This window comes from Spinacia oleracea, chromosome 5 (assembly GCF_020520425.1).
Source record: "Spinacia oleracea cultivar Varoflay chromosome 5, BTI_SOV_V1, whole genome shotgun sequence".
Lineage (NCBI taxonomy): Eukaryota > Viridiplantae > Streptophyta > Magnoliopsida > Caryophyllales > Amaranthaceae > Spinacia > Spinacia oleracea.
The window spans coordinates 22,997,304-23,017,789 of record NC_079491.1 but is presented as its reverse complement, the minus strand read 5'-3'; the positions used below and the strand labels follow the sequence as shown (position 1 = coordinate 23,017,789).

Genomic DNA, 20,486 nt, shown 5'->3' with positions numbered 1-20,486 from the left:
TGAAGCCTCTTCCAGCTGCAGTTATTGCTGGTGATGCACCTCAAAGTTGTACGACTGACAAAGTTTATGGTACTCATTCAAAAATCCTTTCCGAAGGTAATGTTTTTCACACCTTGTCATTATTATTTTGTTTCCTATCTCCTTCCCTCCCACTTTTATCATTCCTTTTGTATTCACGTATTAGTCTTCTAATGTCAGGAAACACGGACTTTGGCAACTATGCATTCCTGCATAATGAATTTCGTAGAGAAGATAATGACAATAGCTTGTCCATTGATCTGCTGGAAGATTTCACTGATTCTATTGTCCCAGATGAAAATCCTGTTGATGATCCAGTATCTCGGTTTATGGAAGCAGTGCCATCATCTGTAGGAAGATCACCTGGTGATCCACCAGAACTCTATCTTCCAGGCCTTGTTATACACTTAATCAAAAGACAAAGGACCACTACTTTCCCTCTTTTCAAAGGTTGGGGAGCTCAAGGAACGGAACCACGATATAGAGCAGTCATAGCTGACCGCCAAAATTTTAAGGAGATACTCATTTCACCCAATATGTTCCTCGATCATCTTCCCTGGCGGTATGCAAATGTTATTAATTGTTGTGAAATTAGCTTCTGGTAGAGTTTATCAAAACAATAAAAAGCGTCTGGTAGAGTAATCCTGTTTTATTTAGTTGTTTACTTCTGCTTTGTAATTTCAGATGCCATTATGCTTTGCAGAGAGTGTTGGAATCCCGGAAAGTGGAAATAAACCATGATGGCTTGCAAATGGTTTGAGCTCAGTATTTTCACCAGGGATAAGGAGCTCAGTATATTCATCATCATGGAAATAAACCTGAAACGTGAACAACGATGGTGCTTTCTTTACAGAACTACAGTTTCAGTTATTCTTTGCAGCATTATGTTGTGGCAAGGTGATTACCTGTTGTTATTCTGACTTAAAGGTACGGAGCTGAACACAGATTTTTTGTTTCCTCCGTTGGCTCAATACTGTAGTTTATGTATGACCTTCTAACATAATGTTTGGTCTCTTGTGTAAATAATCCATTCCTTTTGATATTTATGATAAAAGTTACCGGGTTCAGCAGAATTTTGTCCGCCATATCAGAGTATATTTATAACATGTGAAGATTTTAATGTGTAAAAATTGTCATATCAGCAAAAAAAAAAAAAAAAAAAAAAAACTTGTGCTTAAAGAAAAAACTTGTGCTTCTTCTGATCGCCAATTGTAATTAAACTAGTGTGTAGCCCGGGCGTTGCTCCGATTTCTTACTTTTATTCGGATTTATTTATTTTTTAAATATGTGCACATATAGATAGAGTCTTCGTTGACATCAAATGACATTGAATTACGGTGGTGACACAAGATTAGTGGCCGATTAACAACTTTCCCAAATATGAAACACCACATTCGAAAATCAAAATAAAGTTGGATACTTTTCTTCAAAATTAGTTAATTTATTACACCGTTTTTTGTTTTTTGTTTTTGAGGCTTAAGCTAGAAAAGTAATAACGGAACATTTATAAATTAAGTAATCATTATTTTTTTTTCTTTTTTGTTCGCATTCACTTTTAATTAATGTGTTATTTAACGTCAAAATAATATATATGTTTATGTAGAAAAATGTAACATAAGTTGTGGTTGGCTAAGATAGTAGGAAGTGTAACTTTTAACAAAGAGGTCTAGTGTTCGATCCTATAGATTGTTGTATCGCAAGCCTTATGCATACCTGATAACAGTAATAGGAAAAATTAAACATTTGGCTTTGCTTTCGGCCAGAGACCATTGAAGGGTACGGATCAGATTTAGATAGTAAAGATTTTCATTTTGCATTGACCATATTGAAATCAAATACAACATGGCGTAATGAAAGCAAAACCCAGCACCTATGTTACTCCAACTCTTCATTTTACCTCAAGTACCCGTGTCGGATCCTCGACACTCCGACACTTCATTTTCGACTTAAATCCTAGAAATTTTTCGCAATTTAGCCGAGTCGGACACTTAGATATGTACCCGTGTCCGACACTTGTACCCGGAGTCCAAGTAACATAGCCCAGCACAAGCCGGGCCAAAGCGTGACACCACCCAAGTTTTTCGAGCTTTGACAACATTTCTTACAGCTATTTGACACCCTTTTTTCCTGGAGGTGCACAAACTTGCTAGCTTATGAAATATATCTTACTACTATTACATAAATACTTCGTAATGATATTGATATTCCTAATCTATGTAATAGTAGTAAGAATACTGATAAAATTACATAGATAGATACACAGAATACTAATGATATTGACATTTTCCCTAAATTACTTTTCATATAACGTATCGCCTAACCTTTACGCCTCCCAACCTTCTCAATGACGAAGGTTTTGTTTGTTTCTCTGAACCACATATCCTAAGGTGGTCAGTCGGTCGCCTGTAATGTAACGTGTATAAGTAGACATCATATGTTAATGTTATTGGTGTTGTCAACAAAGAGCACCTTCTCTGGGTCTAAAGGTCCACGCTGACTATGGGATAGTTTGCCTTCCCAACCCATATCTTTCATCAAGTCTTTGACTTTAACAAGGATATCCACATTGTCTCTCACTATAACCGCACCATGAGGTCGAAGAATCCTATACATCTCCATGAGTATTTCAAGTACATCACACCTGCTCAATTCCAAACACAACAACGTTTTTAATTAACAAGAAAATTTCATTATAGAAAAAGTGTTATCAGTAAGTCACTGTATCAAAGCTACACTAAATTGGCGAAAATCAGACAAGGATTGGGTTTCTCCTCCTAGTCCTCAACATTGAATATTGCCTTTAATGAGAACAAACTGGTTTGAAAGGAAATAAGGATGAAAATAAAGATAAATAGCCAATATGTTCGCTCACTAACAGCTACGGGAGTAATAAAATAATCAAACAGTGAGTTTTTTGTTTCCCTCTTATCCTACTTAAATCTTTAGTTTACTAGTTGTTAACTAGTGAACATGTTAGTTGATGCAGTCAACGGATTGACGTTATTCTTTCCAAAGTTTGTGTATGTAGTAGGAGTCTTTGCGTGAACTGCAAATTTCAGATTAATTCAAGCTAAGATATTGCTCAAGTTCGTCAGTAAAAGCTACACAGATAAATATTGTGATTGTGGCAAAAGCGAACAAAGGGTAATTGTAGGTAATCTGGCTGCATACAAGTTGATGATAAGCGTATGTGAAATGTAGCATAACTTCAAGTTCCTTCAATCGAAGCAGAAAAGTGCATGCCTGTAAATCACTATGGAAGCCTGAACTAATAATTAAGAGTAACTAAAGCAGTGGAGTTCTCAATACTTACTTGTTCATGTACATACTGAATACACCATCAGCATGTATCAGATCATACGTCCGAGGATATGTTGAGAAGGCCTCACACCTGCGAAAGTTGATGCAACATAAAAGTTTCGAATGAGTTCCAAGTTGGAATTACTTCACTCCATAAATACTGTATCGTGACAATAAAGCTTTAATTTGAGAAATATCTCTACCACTAGAATTAAACAGAAACCTGATCATTAAGGACAGTACACGTTTTTGGACTTATAATGTACAATGATAGTAAGTTTAATCCATAACTTCACCTTCGTAACTTGTTCATAACATTTCTTTCGACTAATTTGGAAAAAACATTATTAGTTTCTGACCTCTACTGCTCCTAGGTGAATTCAAAAAATAAAAAATAAAAAAGGATATTTGCGATAGGGCAGTCGAAAAACCTTAAGAACACTGATGATTTAATATCCCAACTCAGAGTGATTAAAATAGATAGATGGGATCACACTAGTCCTTGTGGTTAGAAGCTAGTGCATGATAATTGATAACTGCAATGTCTCATGGTTTCCAATAATAAGAATATAAGATGAGCAAAGTGGATAATGTAAATTGATTACTGAAATTAGGCATCCAAGTTCAGCATAGAGATGTGCAGTGCTTACCAATTAATGTAACTTCCTATTAGACCACGCTCGTAAATAACCCCAAGTGTATTATTTTTTGAATCAAAAGGGACGACATTCATGACCCAGAGAGGGTAGGGAGATAACGCAGCAGCAAAGCCCCCTAAGCCAGCATTCATATCCATAATGTTCCTGTAACCTCCATTGAAGAGAGAAATAAGTACACCTCCATAATGCTGAATTCTTCTTCTCCACAATCGGTTGTCTTCATTGAAGGTCTGTGAGGTAATTGCTTTAATTCTAGAGCTAGAAACTCTAGGAGGCACAACATTTAACCTCTTAGGCCACTTTTCAAGGGTTCCTCCAGCAGTGTGTTTGATACTCTTCACATCAGGAAGAGGAGTAATGCATGGCTCCATCTTTCTATACCTGCTTGCAAAACCATTAAGAACAATGATACATTTTTTAAAGACTAGCTCTTAAAAACTCATGTATTCTCATTATGAAATAATGGGGAGAATGAGACTTATAGGAGAAGGCAATAGTGATTATTGCAATACATGGCATTCTTTCATAGTAAAACCACGTGAGAACAGATAAGACGATAAAGAGGGGAAGATTTTCATTTCTTGCACTTCTGATATAGAGTTGACCAACGAACACCACCTAATATGAATACAACTAGGTACGGATGCACATAATTATATCTTAGTTAACCTAAACAAAGAGATTAATGACGTAGCTAAAGTAGACAGAAAGGACATAAAAAATAGAGATGTCATAAGCGAAAATAAATATTAAAAAAAGAAAAGAAAAAGACAGTTGCTACGAGAAATCCAGAGGAGGGAAAAAGAGCAACAAAAGTAGAATAATACAAACATTAATAAATAAATACTATAGAAATTTTTCAAAAGATGAAGGTATGAAATACTCCATCCTCAATATAGGCCACACTTGGTTTAGGACTTTAGGGTCATTTTTAAGGAATTTAGTTTTAGTATTGGACAAATCTGATGAATAGAAGGTGGATTTTACCGAAAGATGTGGAACTAATTATGCTTAGGAGTTAGGACAATTATTAACCTTTCTACTATCTCAAAGGCTCCAATTTTCTAATTGAAGCAACTTCTATTCCTGCTATAGTGTGTCATACTCTCTACTGATACTGAAGCATTAGTTGTTGCTCTCCATGGCTCATTTAACTAAAAGGTTTTAAGTTGTTCACATTAGAACTTGCTCAATCAGTTCAATTGCACCCTTGTACGTTATGATGCAATCGCATTCTCTAGGCCAATTGTCGTGGTGGTTTTTACTGGTAATCTTTGCTCAAAAGCATTAATAGCCTATCTATAATCTTACATTACAAAGTTCTGTCATTCCTCATCATGAGTCATAGAGGCTTAAACAGATGCAACAACATTCTAAAGGCAAAAAGCAATATCAACAAATTATGAATATAAAATAATTGCATAATGTTAGATATCAGCCTCCTAAGGGTACGCTTAATGCAAAGATCTTTATGAATACTCTTTCTATCTTTCATAAGCATAACTGCAACGTGGCTAATTACATATGGGAAAAACATATTATAAGACCGCACTTGTCCTTGTTAAGCAAAAAAAGGAAAACTTAAGCTCGCCCATTGTAGCAAATGCTAGATAAAAGAATAAGTAATGCCTATATGGAAGGAAACATTACAAACAGAAGCAAAAGTAATGTGTAAAAATAAGCTGTATGTGAGTGCCCGTATATAGAATCTGAGCCAGACAAAAGAAGGAAGACTGGACATGGTCTAGCTTTAAACAGAATTGGATTACAGTCAGAGGCTAGCTCAACAGGTCAACCTGATGTTTGAATAATAGACTTATGACATGTTATTCTTTTCTTCTAGTGCATCCATTGAAATATAATCCTGGTTTAACATCAGACTTTTTATCCTAGGCTTCAACAAAATGACATAGAAGTGTCTTTTGTAAAGTCCACTTAGGGAAAAGAAATCGAAAAATTTACAACTTGGAAATCAACAGAGCTAGAACTGGGAGAGTTGGCGATTTAGAGAAGCTTCTGCCTTCCTGATGCGTATCTACTTTCTGGTAACTCGTCCCAAGTTTATTATATATATATGTAATACTCCCATCCTAAGCAAGTTGTCTCTGAACAAAGATTTTGGGTTTGGGTGTCAGGCAGTCGAGACATTTACTTTCTAGACAACAGTAGTCTACCACCATCTTCATGAATTACACGCTATTAATTAAATTGCGAGAGAAGAACTCACCAAGCAAAGTCTGGTTCACTGTCCTTGCAGAAATGAAGAGAATTCCAAGTTTTTAAATTGCGTGCACAATGAACATGATTTGTTGGCTTTTGCCACACTGCAATAGGTCCTTTTTCAGCAATCTTTTTCCAGCACATTCTTCTTGCAAGATCTTCCAAAGCCATTTGCTCCTTTTTCAAGTCCTCAGTTGATCTCTGCCATGCTTTGTAGCTCACCCTCCAACCAATAGGTGGGCCTGATAATATCCAATAACCACCAGGACGAAGAACTCGGTCGACTTCCAACAAATATAATCCATCTAGCAGAGGATGTTTTCAAAGGTCAGATAGCAGGATGTGTATATGAACACTGGAAATGGAATAAAGAAACTATGGTCAAGCTTACAAGCTTTGTGCCGTTAATGAAGTTCTTTATAATATTGATTAATTCACATTTATCTATCTATTTCTCCAGCATGACGATTGACGACAATGAAATTCTAGATTAGAAAGTACAACAAGTAAATCACCAATCTTCTTCAATTCCAGATATTTGGCATACTATAATCTATAGAACCAAACAACTTCATGTCACTTTAGACTAACATTTGAAGTATAAAGATCATACCATAATCAGCCCATTGGACAAGACATCTGGAACAGTGAGCTAACTCAAAAGACCTTGATGGATATGGCAACCTGTAGGTACTCAGGATACCAAGCATAGCAGGAAGTCCTCTTTCCAGTGCAAACTGCACCTGAGCTTCATGTACATCCAATGGTGCAATCGACATTGTTACGATGTTGTAATCCCACAAAGCAGCTCCAAGACTAGCCACCTGAATAGATCAATAAGACATCTTAACGTCGAATTATATTGCTTCCTACTTTCTTAGATGGTAAGGGGAGGATTTCATCATCATATTTGTGTATTTTCTTTAAGTACCACTGTAATTAATACAATACTAAGACTCCTCAGAACTAGCTTTCAAACTTCAGCTTTGACAAAAAAATCTAAAAATGTTGACTGCAGGTTGGCTTTTGTCTAATTTGCTTTCAGTTTCCTGTCCAAAAGATAATATTCCCCCATTTCCAACACAAATTTTCAGGGAATAACAGGAAATAATGTTGATAAATTTCTTAACCATAGTCCTTAATGTTTACCCCAAAAGCTATAATTTCACATACATGTCAGTCATATCACAAACATATCTGAAACCAAACTCTTAATAAGTTTCATATTTCACAGTTTTCATTTCTGATGCATATAGTGATGTAGCACAATCCATGAAGTAACCGGAAACAAGCAGAAAATTGAACTTTTTTCACAATCATATTCACCTCAAGTACCTATGCCGGATCAGTTGACACGAGTATCCAAGTCTGAGTAACATAGAATAAACCATATTAACCAAAATAAATTACTCCAAAGTCAATGAACAAGTGAAAAAAAATTACCCCACATCCAACATCAAGAGCAGTACGAATACGCCCAGATTTCAAAGGCAAAAGTTGCTTAATAAGATCAACATAACCCTTAACACCCTTAGGAAAAGAAGTCCCACCACCGGGAAAAATGAACCGGTCACCTTCCAACCGAACCCAATTTTGCTTCTTCTTCGAAACAGCCAGTTTCTTTGAAGGAACATTGCTAAACCACGCCGTGTCTCTGCTCTTCGGCCATCGAAACGGGGGCCGATAACCCGGTGGCTTTGGAACACAGCACCGGAGCTTCTCATAATCATATTGAGGACAATGCCTCTCCCTATGAAAGTATCTATCTGTAGAAAAGAGTTTCGGGCGTGTTAAATCTTGACATGGACAGTAATTTGTGAAGTTTTGGGGGCAGATTTTGATGGGTTGATGGTGGATTATGGGAAGAGGGAGAACTTCAGAGGAGTGATGGGTTGTGAAGTCGAGGTTGCGGGAAACAGAGTGCTCTGCTTTGTCTTGTTTGAGGTGGGTTGTACAGGTGGCGGTGGAAGTTGCGGCAGTGGTGATGGTGGTGGTGGTGGTGGTGGAGAAGGAGCCAAATAGGTAGGAGAGAGAAAAGAGGAGAAGAAGTAGGATGATCTTGAGAATGGGTTTTTGGATAATTGGAGATAGTTTGGAAATAAGTTGGATTTGGAAAGCCATCAATTTGGAAAGTATGAATTTTTCTGGGTTCAAGCCTTCAAGGGTTGCATTTTTGCAAAGTGTCGAACAGTAGGTGGTGCCGTCAAGGTAAATTGAAAACCGTGCATTCACCTCGTGGGTTAGAGCAATAGTAGCGGTTGGTTTAAATGAGCTGCTTCAAATATTGAAAAATTTGGAGCAACAAGCAAAATCATTGCTGCACAATTTAGGTTGTAGCTCCACAAAGCTAAGTAGTTATTTAGGCACATTTGCTAACGCATAATTTTAAACATTAATATCTCCAATTACGAATAAAAAAAAATTATAAAATATTGATATTTAAAAAATATTTATTGAGACGAAATAACGAATCTAACAAGACTCCACACGACTATGTTTTTTCATAAGTATAAACCACAAAAGGAAGTTAAAGGAGATTATGTGAATAGTGTCCAAAACCCAATTGTGTAATGTAAATAAGAACGGAGGAAGTATGTGGTTATGTTGCATTAGGTAGGCTCCACGTAGTCCATCCTACATTTTTAGCTCCTTTATATTGTTTTTTTTTAATATATTTTCAACATGTGAGACCCACATAAGTAAAATGAGTTGGAGCTTATCAACGTGAAGACTTATAGAGTTATAGCTTAAAGGTCATGTTCGACTGTAGCTTGTGAAGTAGCGGGTTTGTGGAAAAAAATAAAGAGTATTTGGTGAGGTAGCGGTTAGAGTTTGAGGTAATGTTTTTCTAGATTCTCACAAACGTTACAAATAATAACGTTTCACACTAGGGAAGTAGCGGTGCGAAGAATCCAAAACATTCTTCATTCCTTCTTCTTATTTCTCCAATTACAGCATGCCATCTATGATTGGTTTATGACTTTTAAATTGCAATGTCGGAATTGGTAATGAATATGTTCTTCCTTTTTCTCGCATTTCTAGGAAAATGGTTGCTTGTTGATATTAATTTAATAAGGAGTACTTGTAGTTATTTTTGGTGGATTGTGGACATTTAAATAGGTTTCCTGTATTATTGCAGATATTGGTACTTCTTAGCTTGAATTATGAGAAACTAGTCCTATATGCACGCATTAACGCAATGCGTGCGAGATAGTAAGAGAAAAAATTAAAATTGTGTTATTACAATTAATCACCACAAATAATAAGCAGCTACAATGAAAGATTAATAAGACTAAGGAAATTTTGTGAAATACTACCTTAATGTTTGGACGTTTTGTGAATTACTTTATAAAAACTTTTTTATATTTTCCTACCTTATAAGAAAAGATAAATGGAATAAAGTCGTTGGGTGGGTCCCACAAACGGAGAGATTTAACGTTTTCTGTTACAAGGTAGTGTTACTAAAACATATCAAACTTATAAGGTAGGAAAATATTAAAAAGTTTTTATAAGTAGTAATTCACAAAACGCCCAAACATTAAGGTAGTGTTTCACAAAATTTCCTAAGACTAAATTTGATCAATATATCATCAAAAGCTACTTGATTTATAATAGGTCTTCTTCGACATTAAGAGATAATCATCAAACATGAAATAAAGAAAATTGAAAATTAGAAGGAGTAACCTATACAGCTTATTTTGTTTCTACAACCTCCTCCCGCAACTGCGGTTTGGGGTATTTCTCTTGAAACTTAAGCTCCCAATCCTGAAGAACCTCAAGCTCAGATTCACTGAGACCATCAGTGTTGACAGTAAGATCCTGAGGACCAAAAGACACGAGGGCCAAAGCCCGGGTAGCATCCCTCCCAGCAAACACAGCGTAAGACTCGTCAGGCCCGTAAATATCCTACCCCTTGAAACATCATATATATTACCCTTAATTGCCATCAATAGAGGTTTCTTCGGGTCTGACCCGCCGTATTCCTTGAGTTGCTCCTCCGTCAGCTGACCCAGCTCCACCGCCTCCCTCCTCACATCCTCCTCGAATATTTCCTTCATCTTTTCAACTGCCTTGTAATCATTCACCGCCACAAACATGCCGTTAACTATCTTGTAACTTATTATAGTCAACCCCACGATGATCATGAACCACATTGGTGATATAAATGATAAGCAGCTACAATGAAAACATTATATGTCCTGCAAAATCACTAACATGTGATGCTTATTAACACGAAAATACAATCAGAAGCTTTAGTGGGTGTAAGTTCAAGTGAACCAAAATCATCTTTTGTAATACATGAAGTCATGCATAGCCTCCGTTACCATGTTTCATCCATTTTTTCATCACAATAAAGTATTGAAGAAAAGATAAATCGTTTCCATGTTTACACTTTATAACAACGATATCGCCACCTGCGGCTTTGGCATATCGTGCAATTAAAATGATCTTCGTACATATTAATCGGATGTTCTTCAAATCATGTTACCAATAAATTTCCAAATAATAAATAAAGAAATTACTAATTATTATTTTACCCTTACAAATCGAAATTTTGACCCTTAGTTTTTGAACTCAAATTGCGATGCGAAAGTATGATGAATATAAATAACATTTCCTCAATATAAAAGTAAGTTCTGCTAAAAACATAGTAGTATGTTTTTTTTTTAAATAGTAATAAAAAGCTAATTATAGAAACAAGTAAATCAGAATGTGTATATCATATAAATAGAATCAAATTGGATATGGATTTCTGCGTTTCATAAATTCAACCCATACACACAACAATACAACAACGTAAAACTTTAAAAAAACTGGGTTCAAATCTAATCTGAATTTTGTACAGTCAAATATAATTTTGCTTTAATGCAAATTAAGCCTATGTCAAAAAATGTAAGTAGAAAATCAAGCAGCAGTAGAAGATTGTGAGGTAAGTTGTACCCAAACAAACTCCTCTTTGTAAGGTGGAGTTCCTTCGCAAGAGTCTGCACAGGTGTACACCACCATTGTTGCCCAGTCTAGCGAGTTGACATCATTGTCCACACCAAAATAGTAAAGCAATTGAGGCAAGATCTACAAACATTAAATAAAGCCATCCAAAATTTATCAAATAAATACTAGAAGAAATTGTGTCAAGCATGATAATCTCTTAGTTTAGTGAATTTAACAAACCTGAAACTCAAAATTCATTGTGCCACCACATGAAGAGCACTTGGGTATATCAGCCTTAGATGGCCGGCCATTTGATGTAGGCCAAAGAGGCTTAGCCCTTTCATCTCTAGAGTACCTTTTTTTGGCCATCGGAAAAAAAAAAATTACTCATTTTACTTATTCATGAGCAATCCAATCACACTACAAAAGGTTACCCATTTTGCTTTATTCATTAGCAATCAAATTACACCAGAACAAAAACTAAATGAAACTGATTCAAAGCAAGAAAGGCTACAGATTCCCAAAATAAGTATGGGCTACTGTATTGCCCCTACGATTCTACGTGTACAACACAAGGTGAATTATGAACCTCCAGAGATGAGAGATATGCTACACATTAGGGATAACCCAGAAAGAACAAGATAAAACCATAAAGGTGATGTCTTGTATGTAAGGTTGCAACTGTGTACTACGATATTCCAGTAAAAAAAATAACATTTTATTGTGTAATTAATTTTTATGACTTTCACTATAGCCTTGACTCCTTGAGCCTTGCCCCAGTGTAAAATGGAAGAGCTAAATTCCCCAAATGACCCCCTGACCCCAGGTCCAGCATTATAATTATTACTTTGTTAGAAGCAGAAAAAGGAGAGAAGATATGACTATCAAGTGATTCAAGTCTCTAATAGTCGACAAAACATAACATTCTATCCTCTTCGTCCAGGATTAGTTGTCAGACTTGTCACACGGTCTCAACCCCCCATTATTGCAGATTTATGAATGTGGCATATGGGGAAATCTAATCATAAACCACTAGTATGTTAGGAAAAATGACGATTGTTTACAGTTGAAATACATTTTTTCTCTCCTTGGGACATATGCTCATGTTATACATATAATTCAATAAGTAAAACAATATCACAAAGGTAGTCAAGATTAACAGAATTTGTTCCTCTTAGAGGTATTCCTGCTGACTAAAGCTACATGCGTATTAGTGGACCGAATTGTAAATCATGTCTTCTATAACAGTCATAGCTTAGGAAATGAAGAATATTAAAGGAAACCTCATTTACTGTGATGTTTCCTATCTATACTTTTGACCAATAAGCATTTAGTTATCTAAGATTCTAAGCTAGCCCGAAATCCCAAACCTACATCACTTAGGCTCACCTTCGGTTTCCTCTAAAGTACCCAACACATACTTTCTCCGTTCTTTAATAATTGCACCATTTTAACTTTTACACTATTCACACACTTTTTTCTTTGATTATATTTTGTGATTTATAGTAAGGAAAAATAGTCATGTAGGATCTTGTTAGATTTAACTTGATGTATACTTTCAAAATATCAGCTTTTTGTTGTTATTGATGCTCAAATTTATGATTTGGTAAACCTGAAAATCCAAATGGTGCAAGTAAAAAGAACAGAGAAAGTATATGTTAACTCTTCCATGGTCCCTATTAAACATAGTACTAAAATATCCACAACTAGGTATCAGATAAGTATCCGATATGGGCATGGCAAAGTATATTAGCGAATCAGAATAACAGAAGTCCAAACATGGCATAAGCTCATCATGACCTAATCTAATCCAACCCAACTCATATCCTTGTAACAATCTACTGAAAACAAGTAGGCATATATGATGAGTTGATGTCAAATAACACAATTTCCAGAATATCTAATTTCTAGCTTGAAACCTTACTATCATTCTTCATCAAAAGGTGCAGAAAACCATAAGAATATATGTAGTACAACTGTAAAACACTCAAATGTGCACATAAGAAGTAACTTCACTGCAAACTAAAACTGAACGTCTGATTACCTCAATACTTGTTCAGGGGCTTTTGCGAGATGCTGTTGAAATGTTGCCCAACTTTGTCGATCATCATCACCCTGTTCAAACATGACATTGCTCATCACAAACCAGTAGAAAATCATAACCACTCCACGTAAACCACCACCTACAAGTAGAAACCATACACAACATAAACTCGCACCTCAAAATTGTCCATGAGTGAGTCGACTGTTTCGTCCACTGGTTTACTTGAGACCAATGCACCAGAATTTTCATCAGCATCAGAAGATGAGAAGTCTTCATCTCCGACTATTATCTCATACTCAGGCCAAAGAGCTTTGCTTGCAGTTGTTCACAACAAACAAACAGAAAATTCAATATACAGACCCAAATATAATGGTCATAGTGATCATGATTGAGGGAATAATTTTTTTAAAAAAAAGATAATCCCATAACCCTCCCTCTTGGGCTTTGTTTTGTTCACTTTATTTCTACATATTTCAGGAAAAATAAATTCATATAAGTTCAAGAAAAATAGGTGTTACCCAATTACAATTTACAACTAAAATAAGTTCTAAAAAGGTCTAATAAGTTCAGAACTTCAGATAGTGAAAATCAGGTGAATAGAACACACCCTTAGTCACTTTCACTCTATTTCAAATCCTTGTTCTCTCTCTTCCACCCTTTCTATTTCTAGTGTCTTCCTTTACCATGGTGATCACAGAAGAGCATTGAAAATGCAAAGGAGATAAGTTTCTGCCCATGCATGCATCATCTTTTTGCCTTTTTGGCAACCCTACCCACCCCTAAGGCCCTAAACCCATCCCCTTCTACTTTGTTTAATTTTATCATTTTCTTTTCTTTATTTCTCTAATATTATACTACCTCCGTTTCAAAACGATCTTTACACTTTACGTTTTAGTCTGTTTCATAATGTTCTTTACACTTTGTTTTATTCTATTTTCGGACATGGAAATTTACTACCTTACCCCTTTTTAGTTTACCCCACAATATTTACAATTTTTCACTCCCTTTCTCTTACTTTATTCATTTTTTTCTTACATTCACCCACCTTTTTACACTATTCTCTTACTTTATCAATATTTTATAATATTCAACAAACTTTTCTACTTTTGTCTTAATATTTGTGCAAATAGTAACCATAAAGATCTTTATGAAACGGAGGTAGTATGCATTTCCTTTTAGTGCAGTAGTTTTTATCAGAATCAACTTTTCCAGCTTATTGACTACATCTTTCACTGTTGTTTCCGAACTGCCACTTTTACCAAAAAAAAGTACTTCTCAAAGTGGATCGGGCAAAAACAACTCGTGTACTAGTCGAAACTATTATTAAAGTGAAAACAAAACATCCCTGAAGCAATTTAAAACAAATGTAAACATCTCTCAAGCATCTGATGGTATAAAAAATCCCCCAATTTCACTCACAACAGTCACAAGTCACAATTAGCTTCTAGTCCGTAGCGGTCAAAACGCAAAGAGATGAGGCAGCACAACTAGATGGAGGAGAGAAAACACGTACAACCAGTTATACGTTCAAAGAGAGATTAAATAAAACAGGATTTTTACACACTCTAAATCATTTTGAATTATACTACAAAGTCCCAATTCATCTCCTCCCAGGCTCCCACCATTAATTCAACTTGAAGCAAGAAATTACATGATTAATACTAGATGCATTGACTGATACTTAGCATTTAAGACGTTGAAATGTGATCACAGCTTCAACCCAGGCACATTACAGTGTCAGACTTCAAGACAGTCTTGTAATCTTATACTAACATGCAGCTAGCTAGGTAGTTGGATTTCCAAGAAATTTAACAAACTAAACTAAACAGCATTCCATGGTTTAACATCTTTTCCTCACTTTAAAGGCACAAAATTATACAGCGACCGCATAGGACACCAGGAGATTATAGCCACATGGGGTGATAGGTTAACCATTTAATATCCCTTCCTACATCAAGCCAAGAATGCTCTTTTTAGAGATTGCATATGATGATTGACAAACCTATGATAATCTCATTTGAAGAGCCATCATCAATACATCTACCATCAGATGACTTGGAAGAAACACTCAACTGTTGACATTTGGCTTTATGATTTGCACGCCAATGCAATACCTATATAGAGAAAGTAAATAATTAGCAATATTTGGCTAAAAATGCCACTCAATTTCTAAAGAGATTAAGTTGCAATTGCCTGGTGTTTCTCAGAGCAGTAACAGGTCGTCTTGCAGTTGCTACATACTTTATCTCCCTTCCATGAGCCACACCAAGCACAAAGGGGAGCTAAACAACATAAGTGAAAATCAGAGGGAAATTAACTAACTTGAAATGGAACATCTGAAGAATAAATAAATAGATATTCTTTATTTTGAAATTTGTAAACAGCAGGTCGATTTACAATGTATGAACATTATTATGACATGCTGCAGAGATAAGCTACTATACCATATTCCCTTTTGCTCAGCCATGATCAGCAGTAACTCTTCACCTAGTACTCCATTAAGAGTGTGTTTGGATGCCAATATACATATTCTATTCATCTATTGTAATCCTTATGTCCCTATTTGTTTGCCCCATAGGGAAAATGTGCTTTATTAAGGCTTGGGCCAAAATTTTGTAAGGAGATAGGGAGTAAAATCGTCTTTTTAACTTTTATGAGTGTATGCAAGTGAGGTAAATGACTAAATGGGGACCTATTACTATATAAGGAAATGAGGGACAGAGGGAGTACTTAAACAACTTCTACTGTGCTTATAGTCTTTTAGCCTAAAAAAAATCAAAAAGCTCCTTACCTAGAGCTCTGACCGACTGACCGTATTAACTTTTGGCAAACAAAATACATTTCCAGTGTTAGAAGGTGGAGCAGACAGCACCAATAGTCCAATAGTCAACCAATAGTCTCAAAATAGATATTACGTGACTCACCAATACATTATAATTAAATTTAATTGCAGACATATAGTAATACAGACTTAGCCTCTGAAGGCCAGTTCTTTCATACATTCAATTCAGATAAGAACCAATAAGAGGACAAAAGTTTATATAAGTCCAAATAAGGATAAAGGATCATCAAGTTTTTGTACAACTAAAATGAGATCAAATAAGTTCCAAGTAAATTCAGACAAGAGCCACAAAATTCAGATAAGAACTACTAAGACTAATGGACTCATCAAATTTTGAAATTGTTGTTCGAACCATAGAGTTTGATCCACTGATTTAATCAACCCAATCTTGAATTTGATCCACTACTTTGAATTTATTTTTTTACCTTACAAGAATTCAAACATTTTGTACCCCTATTTGTTAAGAATGAAATATATCCAATTATTATATTCACACAACATGCTGTTTTATTCCTATCAGTATAGGTAGAGGGAGAAGGCGGGAATGTTAATTCCATTCTTCCGTTTTGAAGCCGATAGGCGTCATGCAATCATAGAACATGCAATGTTCCAAGTGGATTGAAGAATGACATATTTTCTCCAAACCAGTGTACAGGATGATTATCAAGATAATACAACCACAAGAAAACTTTCAAAATAAAAAACATAATCCAGTACCTCCCATTCCTAAAAGTATGGCATTCCCATCTTTTGGCGCCTCACTTGAGTAAAAGGAATTTGTAAGCGAGAGTTGGCAGCGGAAGACCTTCACACTAGAAATAAACATTGGAGTTGCCCAAACTTAAGCGGTGAAAAGATACCAAAAGAATCTTATGTATCAATGACTCAATGTAGTGGAAATTTACAAGAGTTTTTGTTAAAGAGACCGACAATGCACAATTTTAAAAATCTCTAAGGATGCAGGATAAGAGAATACTTATCGACTCAGTTGTTCTGCTATGGGACGGGGGAGACCTCAAAGAAGGTGATTGAAGATTTTAACTAAATGCAAAAGGTATTAAAGTGGACAGTTGGGCATGGTGGAGGTTCATCAGCAAATAGATTAATTGGAAAGCACTTTTCTCCAAAACGTAGCCTCAGTGGCGTAATTTCCTTTTTATATGCCTCTAATTCTTCAGAAGAAGGGAATTGCGGTATTATTGGAGAATTGGGTAGGAGAATGGTGTTTCCTTGGTTAGTTTTCGCTGGTTTGGGTGACTTTTACAGAAAGATGAAGGAGTAGAAGCGAAATTTCTGTTATTGTGGTATTGGTACGTATTGAGTTTACTCTAGATAAGTTGTTGCCTTTTGAAGCATAGTTTACTGAGAAAAAAGTAGCAATTGGGGTTGGGGTTTGATGTATACTTAATAGAGCAATGATAAATAGTCTAGAGTATGTATCTATATAAATTAGTTGTTTTCTTACCCCTTGGAATATCTAATCACTCACCCATCTAAAGTTCAGTGCAAGAACTAGAAGGTGTCAGGCCTTTAGGGAGTGGTGTTGAATGATGATAATACCGTATATTGGTAGACTAGTCCTTTCTACAAGAGCAAAATGTTCAGCTTGGTTACAAAATTGAAGAGCTTGGGGGATACAGCTATAGCAATTAGATACCAAGAAATAAACAACATTTCCAAAACATTTCTAAAGGATTCAGGAGCCCCAAATGAGTGTGTTTGAAACCAACACACAACAAGACTCAAGAGGACAGCAAGAAAATCTCAAATCTCTTCTGCAGATCGAGGAGAAGGAAGCAGTCACAAAATAAGTCAGTAAGTCACAAAATAATAGCTGAAGCTTAGAAAATGTTGGATAGAATATGCAAAACAAAAGGGAAAAAGTGAATGAAGTGGAGAAATTCCTAATTTGTTGTAGACTCTTTGGTAATTTTCAGCAAATTGTATGTTGATTTAGGGCTATTGTTTAAGGATTGAGTGGTGAGTAAGGTGGACAGGTGGTCTGATAGGATTCGAGAGGTGCATTTCCTTGTACATGAGTCTCCAGGTTACAAACTAATATTGTAGGAAGATTGATTATTTCCAAGCTGGATGAACACAATGCTCTCAATTCTTTTCCCCCAAAAAAATGGAGTTATTTAGAAGTGGAAATTTCCAAAATGTATGAGAAACAGAAAATACCTTCTAGATGGTTTTTGCGGACCACGTTTCCATTGCTCATGTTGATCTCTCAGAAGACATGTCATTGAAAGGCACATGAACACGTATAAAGTTCGATGGAATGCGGATTCCTTCTCCGCAATAGGAGCATAAACCTGTAATTGCACCACAAAGAAACAGATTAGAAGAAAGCATAACCAATGTTGTATATAGCAGCAAACCCAATAGATGTTCTTTTGAAAAGTAGGAAAAGGCTATGGGGCCATGGGCACCGCCTTCTGAAATCGAACATGAATACTACAAACCTGAAGTAAGAACTGCAGAGGTTCCCCGGCCCACACATATCACAGAGACAAGACTTTCTTGTTGGGTGATTCACAGGATCCAACCAAGCCTGAAAGTGAGCATGTAAATTTGATCAGAATAAAGCACAGAACTAAAAAGAGCAAGTGAAAAACGTTGGAGTTCAAAAGACTAGCTAGAAACACCGGAACCCCTCCCGCCTTGCAAGGAAACTTTTGACGAAGAAGCGGTTGGCTACTCTTTTCAACAAAACCAAGCTTTACAGGGACTTGATCCTCATCATCATCATCATCCTCATCAAAATCACTCATATCATCAGTAATTCTTTCCACTTCCTCAGCAAGAGCCGATATTCCACGGCTTTCCACCTCTTGTTGTGATTCACTGCCAGTATCCATTTGCAACTCTTCCAAACGCATTTTACCTTTGATTTCTAAAAGAGAAAAATCAAGTCCCTCAAACAACTACTCCTAGACAATAAATATCAAACCACCATAACATCAAATTGGTAAAAGTTGGTTATGATTTGATTAAAAAGTTGAAAGTTAATTTCTATCAGACCCTTTAACTCTTCTGAAACAAGATTCAGTTAAATCATTTCGACATAACATAACCACTAAAAACGAAAATTAATAAAAGTATTTTTTCCTAAAACAAAGCAATAGATACATTTAGCAGAATTTAATTTAGTTTAAGAGTTCAAAACTAGTGTCTTTGGTGGAAGAATTTCGACATTATATAATCACTAAAAATGAATAATTAAGAATTTAAAATATACTACGTAGAAACAGATACATTTAGCAAAATTATGACTATTAAAATCAATGCATTAGAAAATTGCTTCAAACAAGAAAAAGGGCTCCGATATGAGAAATGGAAGTACGGATACATAACTTCAACATCAACATACAAATGGCAAATTAAGCAAGAAAATAAGCTTAAAAAATCAAAATATTAAACAACAAAAAAAGTAATTCGTAATTAAGTACCGGAGAATAGCAGGAGGATTGGCGAGTTGTGGTGGCTGGATGGTGATTACTTCCGGCTGATGCCGTGCGGGTGGAGGAACCAAAGGTGATTATTTTCGTGCAGTGGTTCTGCCCAGTTACAGTTGTAGAATTGGAGGGAGAAGAAACAGAAAGGAAGCGTGCAAGGGAATTCGTATGGGGACAACATAGGGTTTTATAAGTTGACTAGATTTAAAGCCCGTAGTATGCATGGGTTAAACTTTTTTTTATGAGATTTTTTTTAACTCTAAGTATATACCGCTAATATCCGGGTACAGCCAGCTCTAGCTGTACTCCAAAAACGACGCGCTCATATTGTTTGTTCATTTTTGTCGACTGTTTGTTCTTTTTTATTGTACTGTTTGTTCATTCTTATTGTACTGTTTGTTCTTTCTTGTTGTACAGTTTGTTCTTTCATGTTGTTTTTTAAATTCATCATCAAATTTTCATAATTGTTGTATTTTTTGTTCTTTCTTCTGAAATTTTATATTCTTTTTTATATTGTTTGTTCTTTCTTGTTTATTTGTTTGTTTATAATAATCATATGGTTAATGTTCATAATTAAACTCTTCATTAATCTTTTATTCTTTCTTTTTGTATTGTTTGTTCTTTCTTGTTGTTTTTTAAATTCATTCATCAAACTTATTGTTGTATTGTTTGTTCTTTCGTGTTGGATTTAAAATTCATCATAAAATTGTTCATATTTGTTGTATTGTTTGTTCTTTTTTCTGGAATTTTATGTTCTTTTTTATATTGTTTGTTCTTTTTTGTTGAATTATTTGTTCTTTCTTGTTTATTTGTTTATTCATAATAATTATCTGCTTTATTGTTTGTTCTTTCTTGTTGTATTGTTTGTTCTTTCATGTTGGCTTTAAAATTCATCATAAAATTGTTCGTAATTGTTGTATTGTTTGTTCTTTTTTCTGGAATTTTATGTTCTTTTTTATATTGTTTGTTCTTTTTTGTTGAATTATTTGTTCTTTCTTGTTTATTTGTTTGTT

At 35.3% G+C, this 20,486-nt stretch overlaps 1 protein-coding gene and 2 pseudogenes across 1 annotated transcript; all 3 read right to left on the bottom strand.

Moving 5' to 3' along the window:
- Positions 1-1,806: 1,806 nt before the first annotated feature.
- On the bottom strand, positions 1,807-8,495 carry LOC110793484 (probable methyltransferase PMT19). The gene is made up of 6 exons (XM_021998357.2): positions 7,641-8,495; positions 6,811-7,021; positions 6,205-6,502; positions 3,969-4,358; positions 3,332-3,409; positions 1,807-2,659 (listed from the first exon to the last, which is right to left on the bottom strand). The coding sequence occupies exons 1-6, from the start codon at positions 8,316-8,318 to the stop codon at positions 2,449-2,451; spliced, it is 1,866 nt and encodes a 621-aa protein (XP_021854049.1). The 5' UTR covers positions 8,319-8,495; the 3' UTR covers positions 1,807-2,448.
- A 1,276-nt stretch (positions 8,496-9,771) lies between these two features.
- LOC110793483 (membrane steroid-binding protein 2-like) lies at positions 9,772-11,254 on the bottom strand (annotated as a pseudogene).
- On the bottom strand, positions 10,900-19,662 carry LOC110793482 (uncharacterized; annotated as a pseudogene).
- Between the last annotated feature and the right edge of the window lie 824 nt (positions 19,663-20,486).

Coding starts and splice junctions, on each gene's coding strand:
- LOC110793484 (XM_021998357.2), bottom strand. CDS start 8,318: ATGGCTTTCCAAATCCAACTTATTTCCAAACTATCTCCAATTATCCAA. Junction 7,022..7,640: donor CTCTTGATGTTGGATGTGGG/GTAATTTTTTTT, acceptor TGATCTATTCAG/GTGGCTAGTCTTGGAGCTGC. Junction 3,410..3,968: donor ATAGGAAGTTACATTAATTG/GTAAGCACTGCA, acceptor CAACTTTCGCAG/GTGTGAGGCCTTCTCAACAT.